This window comes from Indicator indicator, chromosome 12, assembly GCF_027791375.1.
Source record: "Indicator indicator isolate 239-I01 chromosome 12, UM_Iind_1.1, whole genome shotgun sequence".
NCBI classification, from domain to species: Eukaryota; Metazoa; Chordata; class Aves; order Piciformes; family Indicatoridae; genus Indicator; species Indicator indicator.
The window spans coordinates 25945743-25973635 of NC_072021.1; the positions used below are offsets into that span (position 1 = coordinate 25945743).

The following is a 27893-nucleotide window of genomic DNA, read 5'->3' on the forward strand; positions in this document are numbered from 1 at the left end:
AACATAGTCAGCATCCATTAATCAGGTTAAAATGCTTAAGGCCTTTTAGTATTTGCAGTCTCATATTAAAGGATTAATTTTTCAAGATATACCACCCTATTTCCCTCCATATGAGTCCAAGCTAAAGCTCCCTGAACACCTTTATATATGAAGGTAGCATTTCCTTATTTTCTTCCTTTTTAGCGTACATCATAAATGAACAATAACCATGGAAACAGGGAAAGCTCCCAAAAGCTACTGCCAGATACCTCCAAGTTGTTATGTTAAAGAGCAGTTTTGACAGTGCAGTTGGGCAGCAGTTACCAGCAGACACCCACTGCTACATTACAATGAATTTCAAAGTACTTTAAATTGCTGGAGCAACACAAAGCTCCCGATCTACAGAATTATTGGTTTAGTAATCTGCAGCTTGGAAAACAGTACTACCTGAAAGAACAGAAAGATGAAACTAGCCTGCCACTGAGTTAATAAATTCACATTTTTATAAATCACCATTTCTGCAAAGGGTGACTGGTTTAGCTTCCACTATTTTAACACTTTATCTCCCCAAACCAGATCAACAGTTGGCTGTAGTCCATCTGAGCTGGCAAGAAAACTGAGAGGGATTTGGGCAGCAATTCAATACTGATGGTGTCTAGCAAGAGAAAGTAACAGCACTAATTCTAAAGTTTCTGCATTTAGAGGACTTCCCCTTTACCTTTTCTTCAGGAAACAGCCTTTCACATGCTGCATTTTAAACTAAGCACCAATGACTGAACAACTGAAGAACACAAATCAATTATTCTATCACTGAATTATTGGAAAATTTGGAGTGTGTCAAACTGCTGACCTGCCCAAATCAGAAACCCTGCACATGAATTACTTTTGGTGCAACTCAGCCAACTATTCCCTGAAAGAATTTCCCATATTGTTGGTTCCTATATCCCCTGGATCTACAGTAATAAAATATTAACTATTTTGTTAGGAATAGTTAAAAGATTAACTACTTGTTTTGCTAGTATTATTCAACCCAGTTTCTTCTGAGACAAGGGGGAGGGGCTATTTTAAAAACTAATCCATTTTTCTGCTTAATTATGGAATCTTGGCAGAATCTTTAATACTGTTGAAGAAACCTTACTTGATTTTCTATCTAGTGTTAACTTTCTGTAAGTTTTGAGAAGTGAAGCTTTTTTTTTTTTTTTAGCTCTCCTATACCCCCATCTCCCTAAACAGAGCTCTCAGGTTTGTATATCTAACTTGTAAAAAGATTAGAGATTGGTTTAGCTGGAATTCTACTGCCACTTGGAGTGGAATTTAAAGTGTGGATTCACCATCTTCTTTAGTAATAATAAAAAAAAATTAAAAAGCAAATTAGAGAAGACCTGTTTTAATTCTATTAAAGAATATTATAAATAGAAGTTACATAGAACACAACAATCTCTAATGTATTAAAAAGAAGTTCTCAATTGTTTCACTAATCTCTGATTCCTACTGCTCTCTGGGCAGCCACATTACAAGGGGAAAATATCCAGCCTTTCTATAGTCATTCCAGAGAAGCAAAACATGAAAAATAACATACTTGGCTTTTCTGAAAGTTTAGACTTTTTTTAGAACCAAGTATAAAACAGATCTTCTGGCAAACTAGGTATTAGTTTTCCACAAAACATTTTGTGTTTAATCACTTCTGCTTTTACTTAATTTGTACTAACTCCTAGTCTAACAATTATTATATCCCATTGTCACATTTAAATTGCTCTCAATAGCACAGACATCTCTAGAAGAGACAAGTAAAGTCCTCAACTGAAATTCAGCTGTAATTACATATATAGTTAGTAGTCTGCTTGCCAGTCTGATATATAGATTAGTAATAATTTTACTTTACTCAGATACCCTTCACGATAACTTACATTTTCTATTGTGTATTTCCAAAGCTTGTCTCAAGTCTACAGTGGCTCTTCCTAATAAAGCATCTGCTTTTAAAGTGTGATGGCTCCACACTCTAAATTCCAGCGTAGTCTGTGGAGTCACATTCCTGCATATAAAATACATTTAAAGAAATATATATATATACAGATCTTTAAGTATTTGTTCTTGTTACTAGGAAAATTTGAACTTAATTCACTTCCTCGTATTTATTATATTTCTTGATAGTAATTAACTGAAAGAAATGTTTGTACTGCAAGGGGAAATTTTTAACTAAGAACTGCCAAAAACTATGGTATTTATACTTAAGATTAAACTTAATGTGCATCACTACGATAGCATAAGGAATTTGAGGAGTATCAGAATAATCTACACTAAGCCCAAATCTCAGTTGTATAAAGCATACCTTTATTTATTAAAGGCATATCTTCTCTATACCTCACTATTCCAAAATTCTAACTAAAAACTCACATTTAATAACATAGGAAGTCTACCACTAGAAAGAAAAATACAAAATATTTTTTTAAAGGGAAAAAGCCACCTATCAGCCACTTGCAAGCAGGAAGAACCAACTTAATAGGTGCTAGCTTGCCATGAAAGTGTCAGTAAAACATTCTTTGTGAATCTACAAACATACATAGAACCATAAGGCATACTTACAGAAATCAGAGGGGAAAAATCAAATGATGAAGCTAAAGTAAAAATTGGAGGGAAGCAGAAAGGTAAAGGACCCAATTACAGTAACATTATAACTCTGCTCAAGAAGGAAAGTAGGGAGCTATGCTAGGTCCTGGTGAGTAAGTTTTGTAGTACAGGGTCTAGTACTGAAAGAGTGTTCCTGGCTGTGAAAAATGGGGGAGAATCACTGTACTGCAAAAAAGTCAAAGGCCACATACCCACCAGTATTGGACACAGAAAGTTATCTTGGTACTGATGAAAACAATACCAAAAAAACCACCCCCACCCTCTCAACAACAGGGCTAGCTTTATAGTCACTTGAAGGTGTTGGACAACATGGATCATTTTGCTGAGGCCCATGAGCAAGTGTATTTTTGCATTTTGAGTAGACTGCCTTCTAATGGAAGTCTTACTGAGAAACCAACTTAACAAAGAAGGAAAAAATAAAATATCAAAATACCTAGCTAGAGGAAACATATTGCTGGTGCTCAGGCAAACCCATAGAGGTGAGGGGAATTTTGTAAGTCAGAAAGTTCACTCATCCTCAAATAGATTGGGCAGCTGAAGCAACACCACCATTCCAATAGCCAGAGGAAGAGGAGCCAGCATACCTTATATACATAAGGGCAAGATCCTAAATAACAGTCATGATGGAATGAGTCTGTCTGGCTGTACCGTGCATGCCAAATTACCTCATTCTATCAGTTAACCATACCCTGCCAAATCAAAGCTGCCTCCTCAACAGAAACTCTGTTCTCTGTGAATACACTGGTAGCTCTGTACTTGTGCTAGGATTAACTCCTAGTCTGGGTCCAAGACTATACTGTTCTCTTTTGTAATACTGCAGAGGGCTAAGAAGCTCTGCTAAACCTGAAACAGTTAGAAACATGGCATGGGAACATCCTACTTGCTTCAACCCAGATCTGTAGTTAATCAATAAGTGTTCCCAAACAAACAGTTCTCAAAGCTAGGTATGTTGTACCACTCCACACTCTCCAGCAATGCTGGTTGTAGGCACCTGGCATGGCTCCTACTGCTAACAAAGCTGGCTACTGCACAAAGACAGATCAGGTGCTGTAAAATGTACTGGCCCATGCTCAATGACACTTGATAGTAGCTGTGCTGTTTCCAGACCCAAATCTGAAGCAGTACAGTCTTGGTTCTATAAAAATGCATTCCAGCCAACTGGCCAGTTCTTCAGGGAGTCATATGCAGGTATAGCTACATAAGTAGCACAGTTAAACCAAATTAAACCACAAGAAGATTAAAAAGGTCAAACATCAAGATAAGCTGCAAGATCACATAGTAGTAAAATGAATGTTTGTGTGCATATATCTCTTCACTAGGAAATGTAAATGGAAAAGTGACCTTCCTCCTAAGTACTATTTATCCAGCTGGGATTCTTTTCCTTTTAAAGTTGAGAATGACATGGTTACATTTAGTAACCTCTGAGAAATCTTAAACTTGAATGGTCCACAGTGCTAACAAGTATCAACAATCTACCATATATAGCAGCTGTATGCAAGGAACACTCACTGTAAAAAACATTCTCAAAACATTTTAAGAACTGAGAAAAAAAAAAGTAATAATTTAAGTATCATCTTATATCTGCATTTAGTCAGCAACAGCCAGAGAAAAATGTAGGCAGCCAAGTTTTGTAAATATTTGCCTGCGATGTCTGCCTAATAAATAGTATTAAACAACCAAAAAATCTACTTACACTGTCAGCTGCTCATCCCATTTTGGATTTGAAGAACTACTTGATTTTGCTGTTTTCTTAATTTCTCCATCTGCAGTTAATTCCGTGTAGAAAGTTGTTCCAAACCAATTCTTTTTCCGTTTCAGTTTGGCACTAGAAACTAATAAAATATATTGCTTTATCTGTAACAGCATATTATTGCTGAGAATATACTGCCTACACAAAGTATGAAACAGCATGGCAATGTTATTCCTCACCTTTTCCACTTCCATTGAATATAAAGAGGTCAATGCTAAAACAGCAGCTTTTCTTTTCAAAAGCTGCTTTGTCAGATAGCTGAAAGCAAGTGTGGCATATTCTCTCCAACATGTACAGACAGGATGGGTTGCAGCGACAGCAGCAACAGTTACTTTAATGATAAATACCAAAAACCATGTGGCTTCTTCATTGGTCTTCTTATTCTTCCCTTAAAGATATCTAAGCATGATACACCTGAGAGATTATCAGGCAGACTTATCTTTAATTCTATATAGTTATTAAACTTTGTGCAGTTGAGGCCTATTTCAAAATGGCCCTGGAAAGCTTCATTTCCTTGCTACGTTACCTATATGGTTAACCCGTGCCTTTGACACATCTGTTTCTTAAAAGCAAGAAAACAACTTTCACATTTCCCATTATTTAAAGAGCTTTGCAGATGAATTTGCAGTTTCAGCTAAATATTGAATAATTAAGAAATAGCAAATGACCAAAGAAGCTATTTTTTAATCCCTGAATCGCTAGAGAGGTCCTCACTGATCCTGAACATAATCTGTTCTCCCACGTCCGTATCTAGCTGTCACTAAAAACACCACCAGTGCCCTAGCTGCTAGCAGTTCAGGCAGATGTTGTCTTTAGGAGACCACATCTGTATTCACAGCTGTATCTACCTGCTGGCTATGCCTTCTCTCTCATTCCTCCCATGCTGCACTGTGATTCTCTTTCTCTTCACTTTCAAACTAAAGCAGAGTATTTCCAGCCACTTGGAAGTAAACCTTCTGTCATTTTTCTGTATGGACCTTGCCAATTCAAAAGTGGAAGTTAGGTAAACTGCCTGAAAGGACGATAGTAAAGGTCTGTCACGTATTTCTGAATTACAGTATTCTAAGACATACATTAGTTTTTTAGTGGGATGCAGCTCTCCAAGAGTCTAAAGGCACTGGCCATGGACTTCTACTTAATTTCACACTTAACCCCCCCACATTTGGAAAGTCAATTCTCAGTCACGTGTCATAAAATGCAACTGCAGCCTCTATAACAATGAAAGATTAAATGTAGAAGATTAAATACATAATTCCACACATGGGTCATATTTTTTCCTCTGAAATCATGATATATTCATTTTTAAGCTTTAACACCCCTACTTTTTTCATGTTCTTTCTTCCATATTGTGCTTTCTAAAAGCAACTGCAATATTTGTTAAAATAGAGATTCTCAGCCATAACATTGAAGCTTCCTTTTAGTTTACCCCTGTTTACCAGATTATATATTAAGTCATTGAGTCCCCAAGCATGAATGGAAGCCATTATCACTTTTTGGTTAGGACAATTTTTTTTTTTTTTCTAGAAAAAGAGGATTAAGTAACAAATACTAGCAAAAGGCCTCAAAAAGAACTAACAAGACATCTCAACAACTATATCTGGAAAAAACACTGATGGCAAAACTTGTTGGCAACATGCTCCAAATGCCCAAACTCAAACAAGTCACCACTCCATATGAAAATCCATATGAATGTCTTACAAGATAAGTATATGCTACTTGCTGCCTTTATAGAAGTGATTTTTAAGTATAGCTCTTGAAATATAGATTCTACTGCAGTACAAAGTAATCGGAGTATAAACCAGTGTAGGTCAGCAATACTGCAGTTCCACACTCCTCAGTTTCCCACCTCTTTCCCAGTACTGCCACTGCCATTCCTCTAATCATAGAATCACAGAATGTTAGGGGTTGGAAGAGACCTTCAGACATCAGGTCCAACCCCCTGCCTAGCGCAGGTCACACAGGAATGCATCCAGGAGGGTTTTGAAAAATCTTCAGAGAAGGAGACTCCACAACCCCTCCGGGCAGCATGTTCCAGTGCTCTGTCACCCTCACCATAAAGAAGTGTATTCTCATGTTGAGGTGCAACCTTCTGTGTCGTAGCTTGTACCCATTGCTCTTTGCCCTATCAGTGGACACCACTGAAAAGAGACTGGCACCTTCATCTTGACATCCACCCCTCAGATATTTATAGACATTGATAAGAACCCCGCTCAGCCTTCTCCTCTCAAGACGAAACAACCCCAGGCCTCTCAGTCTTTCTTCACAAGAGAGATGTTCACATCCTGCAATCATCCTTGTAGCTCTCTGTTGCACTCTCTCCAGGAGATGGTTAGAAAACTAAACCTTCAGAAAACCAATCTTAAAAATTTTACCAATTTCTTCCCACTTCAATCACTGAACCAGATCTCTTGAAGTCAAGAGAGTCTCTACTCCCAGATACATGAAAGACTACTTAGATACAGAGCAGTGCAGTACAGGATATCAAAATCATCACTTCTGCATACACAGACCTGAAGTGATGGGTCATTGTGTGACCCTTACAGTTCTACAGAGTCAATCTGCAGGTGGCTCCATCAATGCTGTTTGCTATTGCTAGTTTTGATGATTCATTACTTTATGAAGTTATGTGACCCTTACACAAGGTTAATCAGTTTTAATATTCCTCCCTGATCTAATTTGATAAAATAGCCATTCTGGGCATACTCCAGCAATGTATCTTGCCTCAGACCACCTGGCCATCTTTGGATTATCCAGAATCACAGAATGACAGGTTGGAAGGGACCCCAAGGATCATCTGGTCCCACCTTTCTAGGTGATACTGCAGTTCAAATGAGATTGCCCAGAACCATGAATACCTGAGTCTTAAAACTGTCCAGCGTAGGGCAATCCACTGCTTGCCCTGGGAGATTACTCTAAGGTCTAACTGTTCTCATTGTGAAAAATTTTTCTCCTGGAATCCAATCAGAACCTCCCCAGAATGACATATCTTTCTCAAGATGCAGCTCTTTTTAAAACCTGGTATCTTACTCATGTTTTTTTCCAAATTTTGTTTAAGATATCCTTGGTCATGCATTCATTCTTACTTTAGGGTTCCCAAATTCCTCAGGATCCCTGGAAAGTTCTTCATCAATGCTTAAATAATACTTACATTCAAACATACATACACTTACGTGTATATACATTTATATCTAACTATTTCCTGGTAACATTTTTACTTTTAACTATTCCAATACTGCCATAATTAGCTATCAGACTGGATTGTCCAGTTGTATTTTGCTTATCTTTGGACTGTCAGTCTTGCTATGCTCTGCCACCCAAGAGAAAGAGTAGCCGAAACTGGCATCAACTGTCATATCCCTGAAACTGGCATCAACTGTCATATCCCTGACCTGTTCTTATCCACGAGAAGCAAACTACAAAACCTACTTGACTTGTTCAACATCTATTGAAAAAGGTGTCCCAAACACAATCAGATTATTTCCAGAACTGCAGACCACTATGTGTCCCTTCCAGCAAATACCGGATGGCTGAATTCTGCCTCAAACTGAAAGCCAGCACAGCAAAAGGAAAAAAGAAACAGTCACAGGACGCACCACAGTCAATTCCAATTGGATAGAAGGAAAAACATTTTCACACCAATGTGTTTTATGAGCAGAACAAGCTGCCCAGGAAAGCTGGCAATCTACAGACTATGAGGTACTGAAAATTCAGCTACACAGTACTCTCAGTCATCTGATCCAACTTCAAAGGTAGTCTTGCCTTGAGCAGAAAAGTGGAAATCCCCAAAGGTCCCTTCCAAACTAAATTATTCCATATGCTGTGTAATCAATCCTGCTGCCCTAATACAGAATACTTATGCTATTTTCAACAGGTCTTTATCTGATATGCAATCAAAGACTGCAATCTTCTGAAATCCTAGCAGATTTTGCGATCTCTTCCAGTTCTTGTCCAGCTTGACCTTAACATTGCACCCATTTTCAGCTTAGGGTTCACTACAACTGCCCATCTCTTTTGTAGAATTGCAGTAATACATGTTCTCTCTGTAGAATTTGTGCTATTAATGATTTGTGCCCAAGCAAAGTTCCTCACATTTGTCCCTACTGCTCTATTAAATCTAATTATTTTTTTCTAATTTGAAATCATTAAATCTTGTCATCCAACACACTGCATAACCTCTACCTAGCTTCAATTCATTTACATATAGTCATATTTGTAACTGTAACACTGAAGTCATGCACTAAAATACTAACTATACTGATATTTATTACCCCAAAACAGCTATTTCAAATACTATTTTTTTAGAATATATGTTTTCATGTAAGAATCACCATGACACAAATCACTACTTGCCTGTTACTTGCATCTGTAATCTTCCATTATGGTTGTTACTTGTATCAGATCTTGGTGAGGCTGTGGCCATGTCAGAGGTTTAGGCTTTAGCCTATAAATAAAAAAAAATTAAAATAATAATTAAAAAAAAAAACCACACAAGTAGCTTTTTAAAAAGTACTTATCTCTGCATGTTAGTTGCAACTATTAAATAACATGTTCAACTACTCAGTGAGTTACCAAATGTTACTTAGGTATAGCAGAACACATTATTTTAAAACGCTAGTTTAAAGAAAACAATTACTTTGGAAATTTTTCCCACTTTACCTTTCAGGGCACCAAGACCCTTCAGTAATGCTTACATTTACATAGTTAGAATAACTGTGTAAAGCAAGAAAAATAATTCAGCTGCCATATATCACTATTGCAATCTCCAGAAGGTATGCTTATGGTCTGATTTCAGATGAGCCAAGCACCAACAACTTCAAATTTACAAAACGTCTGAAACATTTACATGCTTGAAAACAAATTTGTCCCCAAAACAATGCACTCTAGTAAGAGCACAAGTGATTCAGACAACAAACATTTGCATTCCACCCCTAGATTTGCACTCAGCTCTGTATACCACTGTTGTCCACCTTCAGATCACTTCCCTCATCTAGAGAGGCAGTAAACACTTTACAAATAGACTACCTCATCTTATCATTTGGTGACTGGGGCATCCCAACGCTTGAAGCATGTGTAGAAAACATCACCCCCATTCTCCTGAATTGCTACAACTGAAACAAAGCTAGAAGTAAAATATTCTGTCTCTATTAGACAGCTATTTTTCATGAGAAAAAAATATGTACATTTAAAGCACACCTTCCATGAGATGAACTTCCATGCACTTATTTCTGTGAACATTAACTGGTGTCACTAAACCTTTTTGATCATGCACCTGAATCAGTAAGCTTTTCATCACACCTCCAATGTGTGTATATTTATTTATAAATTATGTATAGGTACTGCTGTACTCATATATTCTGTACATTATCAAACACAATAAAGATGAAATAAACATTTTTTTAAGTATTGCCACCCAAAAAAATTGGTTATTAATACATTCTTTTTTTTTTCATAGCCATGTGTTTTAATTCACTTCATCATTTTTTAAAATGTTGGCTTAACACTTCATAGCACAGCGATTTGAAGGTCTGATTCTGAACTGAATTTATTTCAATACTTGGTTTTAAAGTCTGTCAGAGCTGGAATAGAATTTACAAGGATTCATACATCCAAATGAAAGTGCATCACTGGCTGCACTTACAGTCATGACCCTCATTTTTCATTCACATCCATTAATTATACAAAGGTTTTTTTCTTGAAATTTGTCCAGTAAATTTCCATCTTCCCTGATATCCAGCCATTTTTACTGCAGGCTAGTGCAAGGTGTTGCATTTTTATATTTTTAACAAATGGGTTCAAAACCACATGAAAGTTTGCCTGTGGAAGACATTTACACAGGTGAGGAAACTCTGTTTCCTTGCTCAAGTGTACAGAGTTTTTATAGATGACACACCTTTCCTGGCAACAAAACCACACAAAGATGGAAATATTTCCAAGTATCTGCTTTCAACATGCTCCCTCCATAGCAGGAGTTTCTTTGGCAAAGCAGTCAGCTTGTTCTTGCTCACTGTTAAAGCATCACCTTCACCTCGAAGGGAGACATTGTGTCTTTACGGTTTAGAAAATGCTTGATAGTCAGCATACTGCTGACAGCCACTTGTCATCACAGACCTGGTCAGCAAATCCTGAGCTCTCATCTTGGTGAAAGAAAAATGGGTAACTAATCTTTAAGTTTTCTAACTCAGTTCTAAGCACTTTGCCATGATAACCAGTGAACCTCTGCATGGCACTGGCCACTCTCCATGTCAGAACAGAATACTGTGAAGATTCCACCACTTTAAGGTCTTATTTTCGTATCACTAGCCACATTGATGCCATGCTGCAGCACCTTGTGAACTTCAGGCTGCAGCTTCCTTGTGCTTGCCTATGCATAACACAATGGATGAATTCCACGAGTGATGCTCTCCTTGTAAGCATACCCCAGAAATCTTTTTAGTTCAGTCAAAGCAGCCATTCCATCACTGGTTACATGTGCACAGTTTTTCCATTAAAAATTAAAATTTTGTTATTAAAGAAGTAACTTGCTGTTAAAAAAGTATGTTCTCTGCTGCATCCTTCCTTAGTGACTTAGGTCTTTGTGTATTTCATTACTGACACAGAATCTGAGCCACATTACAAACACCCCTGCTTTTATCCGGCCGTATAGCAAGCCTTCTACAGTATCACTTTTTTAGTATTTCTTTCCTTCAAATCGTTGGCAATCTTTTCCAGATATCTTTCAGCAGTATCTACTGGCAAAAGGATGCATTTTAGTTTGTTATCATATTGTTCATTGTGTATTATTTCAGAAGATCAGGTGTTTCTTCCAGCAGCATGTGGCTTCTCTGCCTTTCACTATTGAGAAACCTCAGAAGAGCATGTTAGTGTCAATACATGTATTAAATATAATATAATTTCTTTTCAGATAAAAATGTAAGTCCTAACATTTTCTTCTCACAGTGATGGCCTTTTACATCCCACTTTGGAGGCCACAGGTATGGAAGACATCAAAGAACCAACACATGCAATAAATTCTGTGGCAAGTAAATTCCTCACAAGAAACCAAGGTCTGCAATTTAGTTCTAGTTATGCATTTTAAAAAAAAAAAAAAGAAAATAAAAGAAAAAAGAAAAAAGTCAGTTTAGGCATACTTTGTAACTGCCAAACTATGATTCGAATTTTGAGGAAGGGAGATTTAGACTGGTATTAGAAAAATTCTTTACAGTGAGGGTGGTGAGATACTGCAACAGGTTGCCCAGGGAGGCCATGGATGCCCCTTCCCTGCAGGTGTTCATGGCCAGGCTGGATGAGGCTTTGAGCAACTAGCTCTACTGGAACGTGTCCCTGCCAATGCCAAGAGGGTTGGAACTAGGTGATCTTTACAGTCCCTTCCAACCCAACCCATTTCATGAATTTATTAATTATGGTACTTGGGTTTTTTCCTCCTACTAATCAGCTTGCATTGATATAAAATGCTAGGGGCCTGTTTGCTTTCATTTTAGGTTGGTTGGGTTTTGTGGTTGGTTTGTTGGAGTTTTTTTTGTGTTTTGGGTTTTTTTTAACTCTATTCCTAGCATGCACAAAGCAAAATAAATATAGAAATGAAGGAATAAACTATGCCAAAGTCCTCAAGTAGACAGTTCACTGCCTAATCCACTCAGATTTCCAGTTTCAAGTGCTCATTTATCTGCAAGACAAGCCACCTGTCCTAACCTGAGTTTCTGGCTCTGCTTGCTACTAAGCTACTAACTGCATTAGGCAAACACACCTGCCAATCTTCTTGGTAACAGGGAAGTGAGAATTCACTATGCTTAGCTTTGCATATTTCCTCTTGAAGGAAAAAATGGCCACAATGCCTGGCAGACATTATTACAATGCCAGGGAGATCACAACAGAGAATGGAGTGAAACAAAGTTAGGCTTGGGGTTGGCTGAGGCAGATTTCTGCACTAACTAAATGACTGCCTCCCACACCAACACTGCCCCAGTGTTCTGTTTCTGCCCATACAAAATGAACAGCCTCCTACAATAAAAGGCTAGCTCCTGGTCTTGCCAAAGTGAAACACCTAGATTTATGTATACCGCAATGACTACAGTTCCAAATTTTCTCCAAGTTTGTGAGGTTTGCTAACAAAATACTGTGTTAACACATCAAACTATATTTAGAAAAACAAATTAAAATATATGAAAGCACAAATAAATAGAGTTTATTAGATAAGCACCTTTTTTTTTATTGAGAATACATCAAAAAAAATGTTACATTTTATTTCATACTCAAAAGGGCTTTACTGAACAGAGCAAATTAGTTAAGTGACTAATTCTAGTCTCTTCATATTCCAAAGATTCAAAAGCTGCATTCCCCCTCCTTCCTTGTTTGGAGGAATGATTAGGAATCAACTGGTTAGGAATTAAGGAGTATAGAAATATTAAATTTTCTGAGTCGAAAGAAGAAAAAAAAAAAAACTGGTGTTTATAGTAACTTCTTTAGTAATTTCTTTTTTTAAGAACACATTACAAAATCCTTCAGGATTTAGTCATCAATTTTTATTAGTAACTATCCAAATTCAGCTACCAACAATTTTTAATTAACAGTTATTGTCTAATCAGAATCTGCTCACAACATAATGTTGCAATTTCCATTCAGAAGCCAAAAAGCTACTCTTACAGTATTCTAAAGGAAAAAAAAAAATTAAAAAAACAAAACACTGAAGTGCCTAATGTACACTGGAGTCACCCATTCCCAGTCCAGGCAAACAAAACGTGCAGGAAGATAATTTGTCCGGGTTATATAGTACAAGATGAAAGATCTTACTTTGGATGCCTACTACTCCCTGAAAGATGGTCTGGACATATGAGAAATTCTGCTGCACAAAGAACAGAAGCATAACCCAAAACTTAGTTCTTCAGCTTTTGACATGAAAAGTACTAACCATGATGCAGCCATGTTAGGGAATAGGACAAGACAACAACCCTATTAATCACATCAACTGTTTGAAGTAGTGAGAAAAACAGTACTAGTATCAATTCTCATATTCAAGAAAAGGACAGTCTTAAATAATAAAGACTGGAAGTAAATCTGATCATCATCTATAAACACATGAGGAACGGATAGAAAACAAAAAAAAAAAAGAGACTACTGAACTAAAAGATAGTTTTGACATAAATGTTTATAAAAAAATCTCACGTTTCTTGGGGGGGGGGAAAGGCTGCAGCAGAGAGAGAACAAGCATGAGGAAGAAGTTCTTCACCATGAGAGTGGTGAGAGCCTGGAATGGGTTGTCCAGGGAGGTGCTTGAGGCCCCATCCCTGGAGGTGTTCAAGGCCAGGCTGGATGAGGCTCTGGCCAGCCTGATCTAGTGTGAGGTGTCCCTACCCATGGCAGGGGGGTTGGAACTGGATGATCCTTGGGGTCCCTTCCAACCCTGACTGATTCTATGATTCTATGTACTGCATGAAACTGCACAGGGACAGTAAAGAAGTCCCACAGCAGAGGGACTGATGGACTGGCACTCAGATGGGATTACATCATCACTCTCTTGCCTTGTTAGAAGTGAAAATTCTCAGAAGCCACGTAAGATTTGTTTTTACTCAAAACAAATGTCCAGTTTTGTTAGTGAACATGTTGATTAAGGGTTAAAATCTTTAAGATTATGTAGAGATAACCTCAAAAAGAAGATTACATACAGTAATGTAAAAGTCACCATCCTTGCACTTAAAATCTTCCTGAAAATCAGGGGATTAATTCTAACAGGGCTACAGTCACTACACACTCCCAAAAAAGCATTACTACACCTCTTTGTTCAACTTCCAAGCTAAATTTCATTGGTCTAAAGGACATGAAGCTTTACTTTCAGAACTGTTTCACTGATACATATGGCTTCCATACCCCTCAAAATTCCTGGATACCAAAAATTTATTAGGAGAGTCTTGAGAGCCACAAAGATCACAGTTATCACAATACTTCTGTCTAAACCACAGTCATCATATATCACTGTTGGATCAACTGGAAGCATACAGTCTGTTTAATAACACAAGTGATTTATTTTTTTATTAATACTGCTTCAATTGTATAAATTATTTTGGGTAATTACAGATCAATTAGGATAAAATAAGACCCTAGTAAAAAGCATGGAATAGCTGACATAGTAGGCTGTTAGAAAAACTTAAAAGGATCATTTCCAAGTTCATGTGAATCAACGCTTTCATGGAATGCGGTCTAGGTAACAATTACAGGTTTTACAAATTTACACTTCTGTGAAAAAATCTCCTCTACATGTCAAAATGCTACTAAAACATCAGAAATTAAAGACAACCACGAGTCAATTTATGTTTCAGTCTTTAGCAGACTGTTTACTTATTCATGGAATTTAAACAGATACATTACATATCCCTCTAGCTAGTAGAGTCTTAAAAAGATCACATTTAATTGTAAATTAACATATTCTAACAGTTACACAACCAGTAAGTCCACCTTAAAATTACTAGCAGTTGCAAAAATATTAAGATATTTTAATTTTTTTTAATATCAAATAGAAAAAAAATTGACTTTTTTAATTTACTGAAATTGAGAAATAGAACAGACCAATAAAGCACCATTAAGAAGCAGATCTTGTTTTGTCTCTCAAAGAAAGGCAGACCAGTTGTGAAAACTAGTGACCAGTGCTCCCACTAACAATAGTGGGATACCCAAGTCCTTTTCTGCCAGCAAAATGTCTTACTGCTTTGGTAATACTCAAAAGTACTACCAAAATCATCTTCAACTCACTGTATCCCTCACCCCTTCACCTAGGAGTAACCTACAAGCAATTTCCATTAAATAAAATAATTTGTAAAAAAAAAAAAAATTACTTTAGGCAAAAAGAACTGGAAAAAGACCCAAAATCGTTACGTACTAAATCCAACTTTGATAAAACAAAGAGGAATAAAGCTTTATGTTAACACCAACACACTTTTCAGAGGGTATCTTCAACACAACCAAAATAATAAGCGGCACAGTAGCACTTCATTTCTTCTGTTTTCAGTGAGCCCTTAACACACACTGACAGGTAGAGATACAACCGTAGCTTCCTTAGGATCTGCTTTGACATCAGTACAATTTCAGCTTCAGCAATCTCCTCCCCACACTCTGCAAGGTTTTGTCAGCAAGGCAAAGCATTAGTTCTTCCTGACAACTAACAGCTTCTCCAGAGATACTTCAACAGGGATTACACACTGCAAATATTTTGTTACTATGTTCCAAGTTGCCAGCCCTACAGCAGACACATACAGAACTGACTTGGAAAACAAACTCATTCTCCTTAAATCACAAAACATCTTGAGATGGAAGAGACCCAGGACGATCATGGTGTCCAACCCCTGACTCCACACAGGGCAACCTAAAAGTGAAACTATGTATGTAAGAGCACCCTCCCAACATTTCGTGAACTGGAAGCCTTAGTCAGTTCACAGAGCTATGATATCATTGGTATTAGGAAGACTTAGTGGAACAAATCCCATGATTGGGGGGCTGGGATGGAGGCCTACAGGCTGCTCAGGAGGCGTAGGCAGGGCATGCAAGGTGGAGGCGTTGCACTATACATAAGGGAGAGGTTTGACTGTACAGCCCTCTCATTTAGTCATGATGTGGTTGAGAGACTTTGGGTGAGGAATCAGGGGATTGAAAACAAAGAGCTGTTGTAGTGGGTGTCTACTATCCATCAGCCTGCCAGATGCAAGCAGTGATGAGTTATTCTATAGACAATCAAGAATAATACCTGCATCTGTAGCCTTTGTTAAGGAAGATTTCAACATCCCAAAGGTCAACTGGGTATACCATACTGCTGTGATGAGCAAGTCTGGGAAATTCTTCCCATTTGTGGAAGGTAACTTCTCATCCCAGGTACTCACTGAGCCAGCTAGGAATGACACCCTGCTGGATTTACTATTTATACACAGATGATAGGTGTCTGTCTTGGCCACAGTCATCATGAAAAGGTTTAGCTTAAAATGTTCAGTGTAACGAGAAAAAAAAGGACAGCAGAATCCCTACCTTGGACTACAAAAGAGCAAACATGGAGCAATTCAGGGAACTATTTAGTAGAGTACCCTGGGAATCTGCTTCTGTGGGTTTACAAGTCCACAAATGCTGGTCAGTCTTTAAGAATCACCTATTGGAAGCACAGGAACAGGGAATTCCACTGCTTCAGAAGTCAAGCAAGCCAGGCAGAAGATCAGTTTGGCTGAATGGGAAACTCCTTGTTCCCCATCGGGAGCTCCATGGGGAGCTCACGATGAAAAAGAAATTGTATGATCTCTGGAACAGAGGTCAGGTTCCACGGGAAGATTAGAGCTATGGTTCATTTGTGCAGGGAGAGGATACAAAAGGCCAAAGTTTGATTAGAAGATCAAAGTGACCAGTGTTCTGGCAGATAACACGAAGGGCTTTTAGAATTACATTAATAGCAAGAGGAAACATTGGACTAAAACTTGTTGATTAATAGGATGAAGAAAAAACAGAAGTATTCAATGCTTATTTTTGGTCTCAGTCTTTAATAATGTTGATAGACCTTAGGCTGCTGGGACTCCTAAATCAGAGGGCCATGAGTACAGGAATGGTGACTTTCTGTTTGCAGACACTGAAGTTATAAGGGACAAGCTCCATCAGCTGAATGTTCCTAAGTCCACGGGGCCACAGGGAATTGATCCAAGAGTAATGAAGGAGCTAGTGGATGTAACAGCAGGATGCCTCTCAATCATCTCCTAAAAGTCTTGAGAGTTTGAGAAGGTCCCTGCTAACTGGAAGTTAGCCAATGTTACTCCAATTTACAAGAAGGGTATGAGGGGAGCCCCAGGAAACTACAGATCTGTCAGTCTATCCCCAGTTCCTGGAAAAAATTATCATCATACATGGTACTAATGAAAGGCATTTAAAGAATCATGCAGTTCTCAGGCCCAGTCAACACGGGTTCACAAAGGGAAAGTCCTGTTTGATATCCCTCTATGGTAAGGTCACCCACTTCATGGATGAAGGGAATGTAGTGGATGCAGTTTTTCTGGATTTTAGGAAGGCTTTTGATACTGTCTTTCACAGCATCCTTCTGGACATGTTGTCCAAATGTAAGACAAGTAGGTTCATGGTACACTCACTGGGTGAAGAACTGGCTGAAGGGTGTGGTTCAAAGGGTTATAATGAATGGAGCTACATCTAGTTGTCAACCAGTCACCAGCAGTGTTCCTCAGGGCCTAGTTATAGGGCCAGTTCTGTCCAGTACTTTTTAATCTGTAATCTGGATGCTGGAGTTGAATGCACCAATAGCAAGTTAGTTGACTGGAAAGTGGAGAAAAAGATGCTGATCTCTTCTCTCTCATATCCAGTGATATGATATTTCTTTACTGAGGGGGTGGTCAAACACTGGAAGAGGCTTCCTAAAGAGGTGGTAGATACCCCAAGCCTGTCAGTGTTTAAGAGACATCTGAACAATGCCCTTTAAAACATGCTTTAGTTTTTGATCAGCCCTTAATTAGTCAGGCAATTGTACTAGATGATAGCTGTAGGTCCCTACTAACTGTGGTATGTTCTATTCTCTTCTTGCACACTGACAGTTTGGGGCTATGACCACTTCCCTGGGAAGCTTGTTCCTGTGCTTGACCATCCTTTTGGTGAAGAACATTTTTCCTAATATCCAATCTGGACTTCCCCCGGCACAGACTGAAGCCGTTACCTCACATCCTATCACTGGACACCAGAAGATCAGCACATCCCTTCTCTGTTTCCCCTCATGGATAAATTGTAGACAGCCACGAAGTCACCTCTCAGGCTCCTCTTCAGCTGAGCAAACCAAGTATCCTCAGACGATTCTTTTAAGTCATGCCCTCTAGACATTTCACCATTTTTTATTGCCCTCCTTTGGACAAACTAATACTCACACCATGTCTGATATAAGCATAGAAACGTTTGATTTTCTTAAAACAACCTATATGGAGCTCCTACAGCTCTGCCTCAGGGAGCAAATCTCTGATCACTCATACAGGCAGGAAAAGCAAGGTACACACAAAAATACTTCTTTTTTTGTGTGCGTGTTTTCAAGTACATTCACTGGCCATTGCTTCAGATGCTGCAATATTGATCCATGCATTATCTACAACATATTGTCAGACTCATAGAAGAGAAAGAAAAAATATAGTACAATTACAGAGCTCTACAAAGCCTTCTTTTTCAGAGGGTTATGCAAGAGGTCCAAACAAACGACAGACTACAATTCCACAGCACTGCTTATACTGTTTTTCCTTATGCTTAGGCTAGCAAAGACCTTTTTAGCCTGGCTTCCCAAGCAAATATCAAATGTGTGACTCATACTGTCCACCTGCCTCTTCCCACTCTTCCTTTCTTCTCCATCCCTCCAAATGAATCTGTTCACCACCATATTCAGCTAAAGTAAACTGAGAAGTAATGTCCTCAGATACATTACTAGCTAGGTAGAGGAAAAAGACACCATTTCCTGTGCTTGCTGAGCAAAGGGCTTCAGCAGGAACTCAAAACTATCCAGGCTGCCTGGCTCAAGGGCTACACAACTCCAAATCAGTCTGAGCTGGAGCTGTGTGCATATTGGCTATTTTTACTACTAGTAAGAAAAGTCTACAACAGCAGATGGGAAGAGAATTGTAACGATGCCAGAAAAATGCATATGAGCCTAGCTCCACAAAGCAACTCATAGGCAAAATATTTAGGGTACACCTCACTTGTGATTCTTCACCATGATGACGCTTCAAAGGCCTACAACAATACCAAATATTGAAAAGTATCACAATGACTCCTCCTGTGTGTATTACAGACAGGGCCACAGGCATGGTGAAACGAATGGTGTAAGCGACTTTCCAGTTGCTTGAACAGAACAATGGTAAAGTCTGACAGTCCAACACACGTCAAGAAACTGGAGAAAAGTATTTTCTCCTTCATTTTAATATTCATCTGAATGGCCTTCACATCTGCCAGAGCACATAATATGCTAGCTACACACTAGTCTTCAGCTGCTCTGGATTGGTTTCTGCTACCAGTAATCCTAACAGTTGATATAATTTATTGTTTATCAGACTTGCATCAAGCACAATGTAAAGTAATATACTAAGGCATAACTAAAATAGGGGCCAATTTTAGTATACCTGCACTGCAAAACCTACCCAGTTATACACAGACACTTCCATATCAAATTTAACTCTACAGGTAACATATAACAACAATATGGAAAATAGAGAAGTATGGGGCTTCCTGGGCATACCAAGAGTGCCCAGGCAGTTCATAAAATTCACTCACAAGCACATCTCTACTGCAGTCACAGCAAAATTAATAAACCAACAAATTCCAAAGGAGCATGACACAAAATTAAAGATGTTAGTAAAGAGTGCTACTGATTATGTTACACCCTCCTCCTCAGTTTTGTGGGTATAAACGTTGAATACATGCTTTTTCAGATGTGCTCTGCAAGCCTCTTTCCAGCTATCAATCTCAGCAGCATTAAAACACCAAAAAATGTCTGTCCTGGTGTCATTCACAGACTACATTCATTTTACCTACTACTACCTGAGAGCGCTCACCCATTGCCACTAATTTTTCAAAAACAGCCCTTCAGTCTCTACATTGCCAGAAAACTAACCTCATTCTTAGTAAGGCTCTCAGATGATAAATAATTCTCACTTCTTAAAACAAAGAGTTGCCTGCTTCTGCTAACTATTTTCCAATATGATTCTGAGCCAATCTGAAGCTAATATTTAACTGCACAAAAATTACAAGCTGAGAACATGAAAATGAGTAACTTAAGTCCTACCAGAAGAGCCCAAGCTCGACTTCTCAGGGGTCAGTCAGTATTGGACCATATCAATACACTGTATATTAACTCAAGGCTACAAAGGAACTGGTGGGATATAAGAAAAGTACTTAAATTCCTGATAAATATGGAAAACAAACAAAGAAACACAACAGTCCACTTGGAAATGAGATGAAGTTAGTGATTCCACACAGTACTAGAACCACCTGCCATGTAGCGGTGCCATTTGGCAGCTTATAAATACACTTACGTAATTGATACAAAAACGTGTATGTTACATTCTTAACACATCCCAACACTGACTTTTTATTGCTTTCCTAATAGGATATTATCATAAAGCAATTCACAATTATGCTGAGCTCTTACACCAAATATTTAATTTACAGCCCACTTTGATGAATGGGGGTGTAGCTACTTCTTCCAGTATGCATTAGGTTTCCTCTGCTAACACAAAAACATACCTATCACCAAATACTAAACTAGCCCCTGGTATGTCTCAATGAATTTTCCACTTCTATTATTCAATAACCTACAGATTTTGCCAGTTTGTTAACAGCAGTCCTTCTTGTCATGTTTGGACCTAAGCCTCCAAGTAGTTTTCTTCTCCATGGCTATTCCCTTAACAGTGCAGTTCTACTCCCTGTCCCACAACACCACAGCTTTGTTAGCAGTATCTCACAAGACATTCAGCCATGGATCTATTTTATTTTACTTTGAGAGGACACACAAGTATCAGTCTTCCAATACTGACTGGGGTAGTTCTCTGTTCTTGTACCTTGCATACACAAGTCAAAATAGCCTTTTGGGGTTTTTTTTTCTTTTTTCCTTTAAACCCAAAATCTTTCCAACTACTACAGTAAGACAGCAATCATTTTTTAAAAAGATAACACTGAAAGAAGGCAGCTGGAAGTGAAAAGCAGTAAGTGCCAAGAACGAAGGAATATCAGGAAAGGTAGCAGCTTCCTCACTTCTAATCTGACAAGAAGAGAACAGGGGAAAACTGGCAATCTTGTTGCTCTTCATCTTCTATTTAGCTTTCCTCTTATACTTTGCTTTTTCACTATTATGTTCACACAGATTCTTTAATGTCACTGCATATATGAACAAATACCAGAGAGCTAATTCCAATACACCAGTTCATAAAAACAAGATCATTTTTTAAGATGAATGTATCTTGACCTGCTCAGCAGTTTTATTCATGCATATAAACAACAACAAAAAAAGTTAATCTTACTGGATTTCTCAGGAACTAGCAAATCACTGTTTCAAAATTGGACATGTGCTCTTTTTTTTCAGTCCTGAAGCCCAAGTATGTTGTGCAATTGTACAGATTATGAACTTTATCTTTCCTGTTTACTTTTCCCTGTTCTATAACTACAACTCCTTTGATTCCATTTATGCTGATGAATCACAGACAGCCTTTAAATGCACATTCAATGTTCTCTGGTATTTTTCATCTGGCTATTAAGAGGAACAAACAAAAGGTTGCATATGCTTCTTTTTAAGAGGACTCTTTTGCTAATCTCCTGCTCATTTAAATGATTATAACAAAATGATCTTGCTTAGAAACCCCAGTAACTACAGATGTGTGCAGGGCATACTCTCTGTACTCTTATTTACCCTCACAGAGCTCTCTTCTGCCCACTTCAGGCTGCAAGGTGAAGATCTTTGCATGTATAAAACACTACCTTGTGGCTTATTTTTAAAATGTGACACCTTCTTCTCAATCCTTTTTAAATTTTCTTCCATCTCCACAATGACTTTCAGTAAGCTATCTCCAAAATCCTAATAGAAACAAGCAGATGGGATCGACTCCCTGCCATTAGAACTAGTTGAGAAGGTCAGTCACTAACACATCTGTATTCTTGAAGCCATACACATATAAGACAAATTAAGAGATTGTGCTGCTGTGTTTTCAGCAACAGATACTTGTATTTCAAAAAATTATTCTGAAACGATTTTAGCCAATGGATGATTCCTTGCATTAGACATTGAAATTCTCTACAAAAGAAAAGACAATTGGCCATGCTAATTACACCACTCCAAATTAACATCCTTGACAGCGAAGATATTAAAAAGTCCTCAGGTTTTCAACTGGTTATATTTAAGCATGTTCAGACCCTAGTGGGTTAAAGCAGAACAAAAGCATCTCCAACATATTCCAACAATAATAATAATAAAAAAAAAGTGATTAATAAAAAAAAAAGTTTCAAAAGCCCAGGAATGCAATCTGCTTTGTTAAACACATGCTGCACTCCAATCTATTAAGCATTTTAATTTAGTCAAAAGCCATTATAAAGTAACACATTCAGCCAAGTAAATTTTATTCTACAGTAGAATGTATAAATTAAAACTAAATCCATATTCTCTTTAAATAGAATTTTTAAAGTACTGTTTTGAAAATACTCAATTATCAAACTGTACTTTAGATCACAAACTTACACAATCCCCAATGCTGACTAAGGGGAGAGGAAATAAAAAAAAAAACACCCTTGTTTGCCATTCATCTGCTGTTACAGAACCACAGCAGCATACAGTCATGCAAACTTGCAATGGTTAATTGCTTCACACTAGGTACCACACGAGTGGCAGTTACTAAGACCTACATGTAACATGGGCATAAGGGTTTCCCTGAAATGCTAAGAAAGTTTAGAAAAAAAAAAAAAAAAAAAAAAAAGGAAAGGAAAGAAAACAGCACTCTGTCAGATAAATAATTCTGATGTACTACAACTACTCTGACAGCTGATAGCTTCCCTGGAATCTTCAGTGTTCCTCTGTAAAACAACCTTGCACTTGCAAAACAGCTACACTTAAGTACATTTCTGATTGAACTGTTAGGTCCTCAAACATAGTAAAAATATCCCACAAAACAGTAACCCAAACTTTTTCATTTACAGAAAGCAGTTAAAGATGAAATCTCCCTCTTAAAAGGTACCATAGCAAATTTTACCAAAAGCCATGCCATGTCACTGTTCTACAGAAGAAAAGAGAAAACAAACAAAACCAAACGAAACAATAAAGGTCCACCACTCATAAGATCTGTTCTTTTCTATAATCCTTTGAAATACCTCTCCTGGACACTCCATCTCCTGATAAGGAAGAGGAGATTTCTCTCCCCAAATATATCATTTTCCTGCAGAAAACAGAGGTGAGCCCCCTGATACTTGCAATGTTTCTTACCTATGACTATTTTACATCACTACAGGAGACTGTCAGTAGATTATGATAAATCTGAACTAGAACCTACAGAATAAAAACAAACTTTTATAGAGCTGGATGTAGCCAACTCCTGTTGTCTCCAATTGTATATTGACCAAACCAATACAGAAGAATGGCATTACACGTTGCCTCACTCAGAATTCAAAGGAAGATTTCAACACTTATGGTTTACAAATTTCATAAGGACAGCAAAAATTATAGGATTTAGGTTAATCCGACACTACCACAGCCACTGGGGAGCCCTACCTAAATTTATACACTTTCATACAGAAAGACACACTGGAGCAGCTTTTCTTCTGAAGAAGTCATATGCAATAAATGCAGAGGTAAAAAGCCATTTATTTTTAATTGACACAAGACTTTTGTCAGTAATAATACCAGCTTCTTGACATAGATCCTTTCTCATGACTTCTCTCTGTGTCCGAACACCAGGAGAAAAAGCTTTCCCCACACACATTCTTTCAAGAGAAAAAAAACAGGAAAGTGGGTAGAAGTTCCAGCTTATCAAAATTTCCAACCTCATATGGAAAGATAAGAAGGAAAATGAAAAGCAATAGAACTAGCAGACAATTCCTCCCTCTTCCAAGGGTTCCACAAACTCAGGAAAAGGGGCTGGCTCTGTCAGTATTCCCATGCTTAAGAAGCACTTGTAGACAGGTGATTGTTTAAACTTTAAGGTCAACACTTGAACAAAAACACACAGCCAGACTTACAATGTTTAGTTCATTGATGTTTAGCAACAAATACGGATTTTTTTTTGTTGTTGTTAGAAAAACACCCTTTTGGCAACTAAGTGGCCCATGCTGAGAGATTATATCAGTCCCAAGTATGCAAAATTGCTGTCATGTTTTCAAGTAGAATTGTGTATTTAAGGGAGTTATTCTTCAATATAATTGGAAAAAGATTACCATTAATAACAGGGTACTCAAACTAGAAGCATCTATATGATCAGATCTTTAAAATGTTGTTCAGAATACACACCAAAGACATGACAAAAGGATTACAAATCCAGTTTCACAAACAACATCAGCTGAAAGCATTTCTGATGGCCCCACTTGACAGTGTCTTTGTCAAAATAAACTCTGCTTTTACAACTCCACATTTTTTCCTCAAAAGGATGAAAAATCCTTCATTTTTTCCTATCCAAAATTTCACCTTTATTAGTATTAAAATCAGTAAGAAGTAATAATTCAGTTTATACCTCAACCAACACAGACTCAGATAAGGCAGCACACAAAATTTAAATAAAAAACTGTTTAAAAGCCAGTTCACCTTGGTGAAGAATTGTCAAGGCCTACCAATAATCAGTTTGGTTTTGTATCAGACATGAAACCGGAATATGATTTTTAAGTGGAGTTTGTTATTACTATGAAAGCCATATTGTCTTCCATGTGTATGGCCATACATAACCCAGCCACCTGCAGCCACTGACACTATCACCTAGGAAGAGAGCATTATTAAATTTCCAGAACCTAGGGGTTTAATGAAAAGTATCCTGGGGACTTTCTCTGTGCCACAGGTGCCATGTGAAAATACAACTAAAATATGAACATGTTTTTTTTCCAGTTTCACCCAAACACTGAAGAGCTCCCATTAAAATGATTAGACAGCATCAAGTCCTCTTCTCTCTTTGATGTACACTTTAAACATTTTTAGATGTGGAAGCAGAGCTAGATCACCCTAGTTACACTGGGATGAGAACTGGTCTTGTTCCAAACATAAGACAGCTACAAATAAAACCAGTAAACACTTACACTGAGTTGTAACATTTTGCCACAACATAAACAAAGGTAAATCACAAAATAGGTCTTTTGAGGTCTTGACCTGATACAGTCTGCTCAGTAAAACGCACATGAAAGGACCCAGACAGCCCAGCAGACACTATAACTTGAGCAGTAACCTTAAGCACTTCCCATTCCCCTGTGCCCCCTCTTCTTGAGAGCAGGCACGCTGCCGGTACTGTGAGGGGTGACAGTAGCTCACTGTAGAAGGGAAACGGCTCTTCACCTTCTCCCTCCCCACTTACACCAGAGGAAGGTGAACTGAAACGTAACAATATCCTTCTCCTCTGCTTTCACTTAACAGATAAGCAGTCAAGGGCCAGCCGTGGAACTGCCTGACTGACTCCCAGGCACTAACGCCTCTCGCAATCAACTCGGCGTCGACACAGGTCAGGACTCAGCCCTCAGTCACCCTCACTCGAGAGGCCGTAGACGGGAATAAACAAGGTTATACGCCTGACACCGGACACCGGCGACGCTCCTCCTCTGCCTCCCCCCACCCGACACCTCTACAAGCTCACCCAAGCACCCACCCTTCCTCCCCTTGCCAGGTGTGGGTACAGAGGCCCTCAGCCCCGTCCAGGCATGGGCCAGGACAGGAGACGGCAAGACAGCAACCCTCCAAACAGCAAACGGGGCATCCAAGGGGAGAAGCAACAGCCCACACCCTCCTCCTCCTCCACCCCCTCCAGCAGGACCCGAGAGGGGCGACGATCTGAAGTGCTGGAGGGACTAAGACCTTACTACGGCTCCCTTCGCCATTTTAGCCCCCACGCCCATTCCCCTCCTCCCGCCCCTCAGTGACAGTGATCGCACCCGTTCAGAGCTCACCACCGCCTTGCCCTCATCGCCCCCTTTCCTTACGGCCGGTCAGCGGCGAAGAGGGAGAAAAACGGCAGCCGTTTTCCTCAGGCCGGGCCAGACCGCAAAGCGAAACGGCTGCGGCAAAGCCTGTTTTGTTTCCTTACCGTGGCTCGCAGCCTCACAGCTGCTGCCGCCTCCTTCTCCTTCCTCCCACCTTTTTCTTCCTCTTCTGCTTTTTTTTCTCCGCCGCGGCGGCTCCTCACCCCTCCGCGCCGCGCTCCGCTGCTGCTGCTGCCGCCGCCGCCGCGCAGAATGATGCCATCTCACAGCGGCATCGGCGGCTTCTGCACAACACCCTCCCGCCGCCGCCGCCCCTGCTCCGGCCGCTCCCGCTGCCGGCGACCCGCAGCCCCGACGCTCGAACCAACCGCCTGTGCGCGCCTCACACCCGGGTAGCAGAAACTCGTGGAGCCGCTGCTGCCCTCCCCGACCCTGCCGCCGCCCGGGCGGGAGGGCCCAGTCGGCACCGAGCCGTGCGCAACGGCAGTGGGAGGGAAGAGGAGAGCCTGAACCGAGGCTCTTCAAAGGGGACAGGGCTTATTCCTAGAGCCTGCCCCGGGCTGAACCAACTACTGTGCTGCGGCGGGGAGAGGAGCCGGGCGGACTGAATCAACCCTCTCCGGCAGCAGGGGAGAAGGGGCCGGGCCCCAGCGCTGGGGTGCTGTCAGCGGAGAGATCGTGCAGGGGCAGGATAAGGAAAGCTTTTGTGAGTCACGGCCCCCCCGAGAAAGCCCCTCTGCGGCGGCACCGAGAGGCAGCACACCCCGGGTGCTGTGCAAGCGATAAAGGTCGGGGGCTGTCTTCGCCGCCCGCCTCTGGCGGGCAGGGCGGGATTTTGCTCCTCGCCGGGAGGCTGCGCGGCGGCCGTGACAGTCGCCCCATTTCGGAACCAGCGGGATCCGCCCGGTCCCCTTTTTCTGCCGTCTGACCTCCCTCCCGGAGGATCAGACCCTCCCGTACTGAGGAGGGCGGTGGCGATGAGGAAGGATAGCTGCTCGCAACCCACGGCGGTGGCGGAGCTGTGGGCAGGGACGACGGTCCGGTTTACCTTCAACACCTTGAGCACCGTCCCCGTCACGGGCAAGGGGCCGGTTGTCCTTAGCCACTATTGAAAAAGGCACAGACGTTCCGAACAGACTTACAAACCTAGAAATGCTTTTATGGACAAACGTGGGACTTAAGTTTTGTTTTAATAAAGGTTTAGCCTCTCTCTGTACAACATCGTGCTCTGGAGGCAGCGGCAGCTTTTGAGCGTAAGGCCTTTGAGCGGCTGTCTTAGAAAGCCCAGCGCCACTGTTAACAGAGAGGAACAAAAGCTTGCAGTATGAGACCCTGAAGCAACTTCCAACAAAGTCTGGTATTTTGTTGCTCTTAAAAAACAACACAAGGGCCAGCAATCTGATCTGAGCATGTAAATTCCTTCAAGAAACAACTGGGAGGCTCTTAAAAAGTTCTGCTTTCCAACCTATTCATTCTTCATAGAAAATCTATAGGAGAACCACAAAGTTTGGAAAGAAACATTATGTACAGTTGAACTTTAGAAGAGCCTAGTCCAGGTACCTTTTAAAGGAAAACAAAATTAGTATTTTCTTCGCTGACAATACAAGAGTCTGAAAACTCTGGTCGTTTGAGCATTTACTGGTAGCAACCATCCTGGGCAGTTAGGAGTAGCTACCTGATGAATCCAGATGCAAAATTCAAGAGTGACTGTTTTCTGTACTCCAATTAAAGCTTGCATTTAAAGAAAACCACAGTCCTGCTTTTGTTCTGAGATTGTCCCAGATGAGGTACTTAGTCTAAGAGACTACTTTTACAGTCCTTTGGTAGCACCTTCAGAATCTTTTGGTAAGTTCCGTTTGTCTTTCCTGCTTGCTCGTTTGTTTGGTTGGTTGGTTTG

The 27893-nt window shown here is 39.7% G+C and overlaps 1 protein-coding gene across 1 annotated transcript in view; it reads right to left on the reverse strand.

The window, feature by feature from the left end:
• The window catches only part of WWP1 (WW domain containing E3 ubiquitin protein ligase 1), a 54877-nt gene extending 28733 nt beyond the window's left edge, over positions 1-26144 (reverse strand). Inside the window, exons 1-4 of the mRNA XM_054385608.1 lie at positions 26101-26144; positions 8708-8798; positions 4301-4439; positions 1887-2011 (exon numbers count right to left, since the gene is read on the reverse strand). Coding sequence (XP_054241583.1) covers positions 1887-2011; positions 4301-4439; positions 8708-8777 — 334 coding nt within the window. The 5' untranslated portion in view covers positions 8778-8798; positions 26101-26144. The remainder of the gene's footprint in view (positions 1-1886; positions 2012-4300; positions 4440-8707; positions 8799-26100) is intronic.
• Between the last annotated feature and the right edge of the window lie 1749 nt (positions 26145-27893).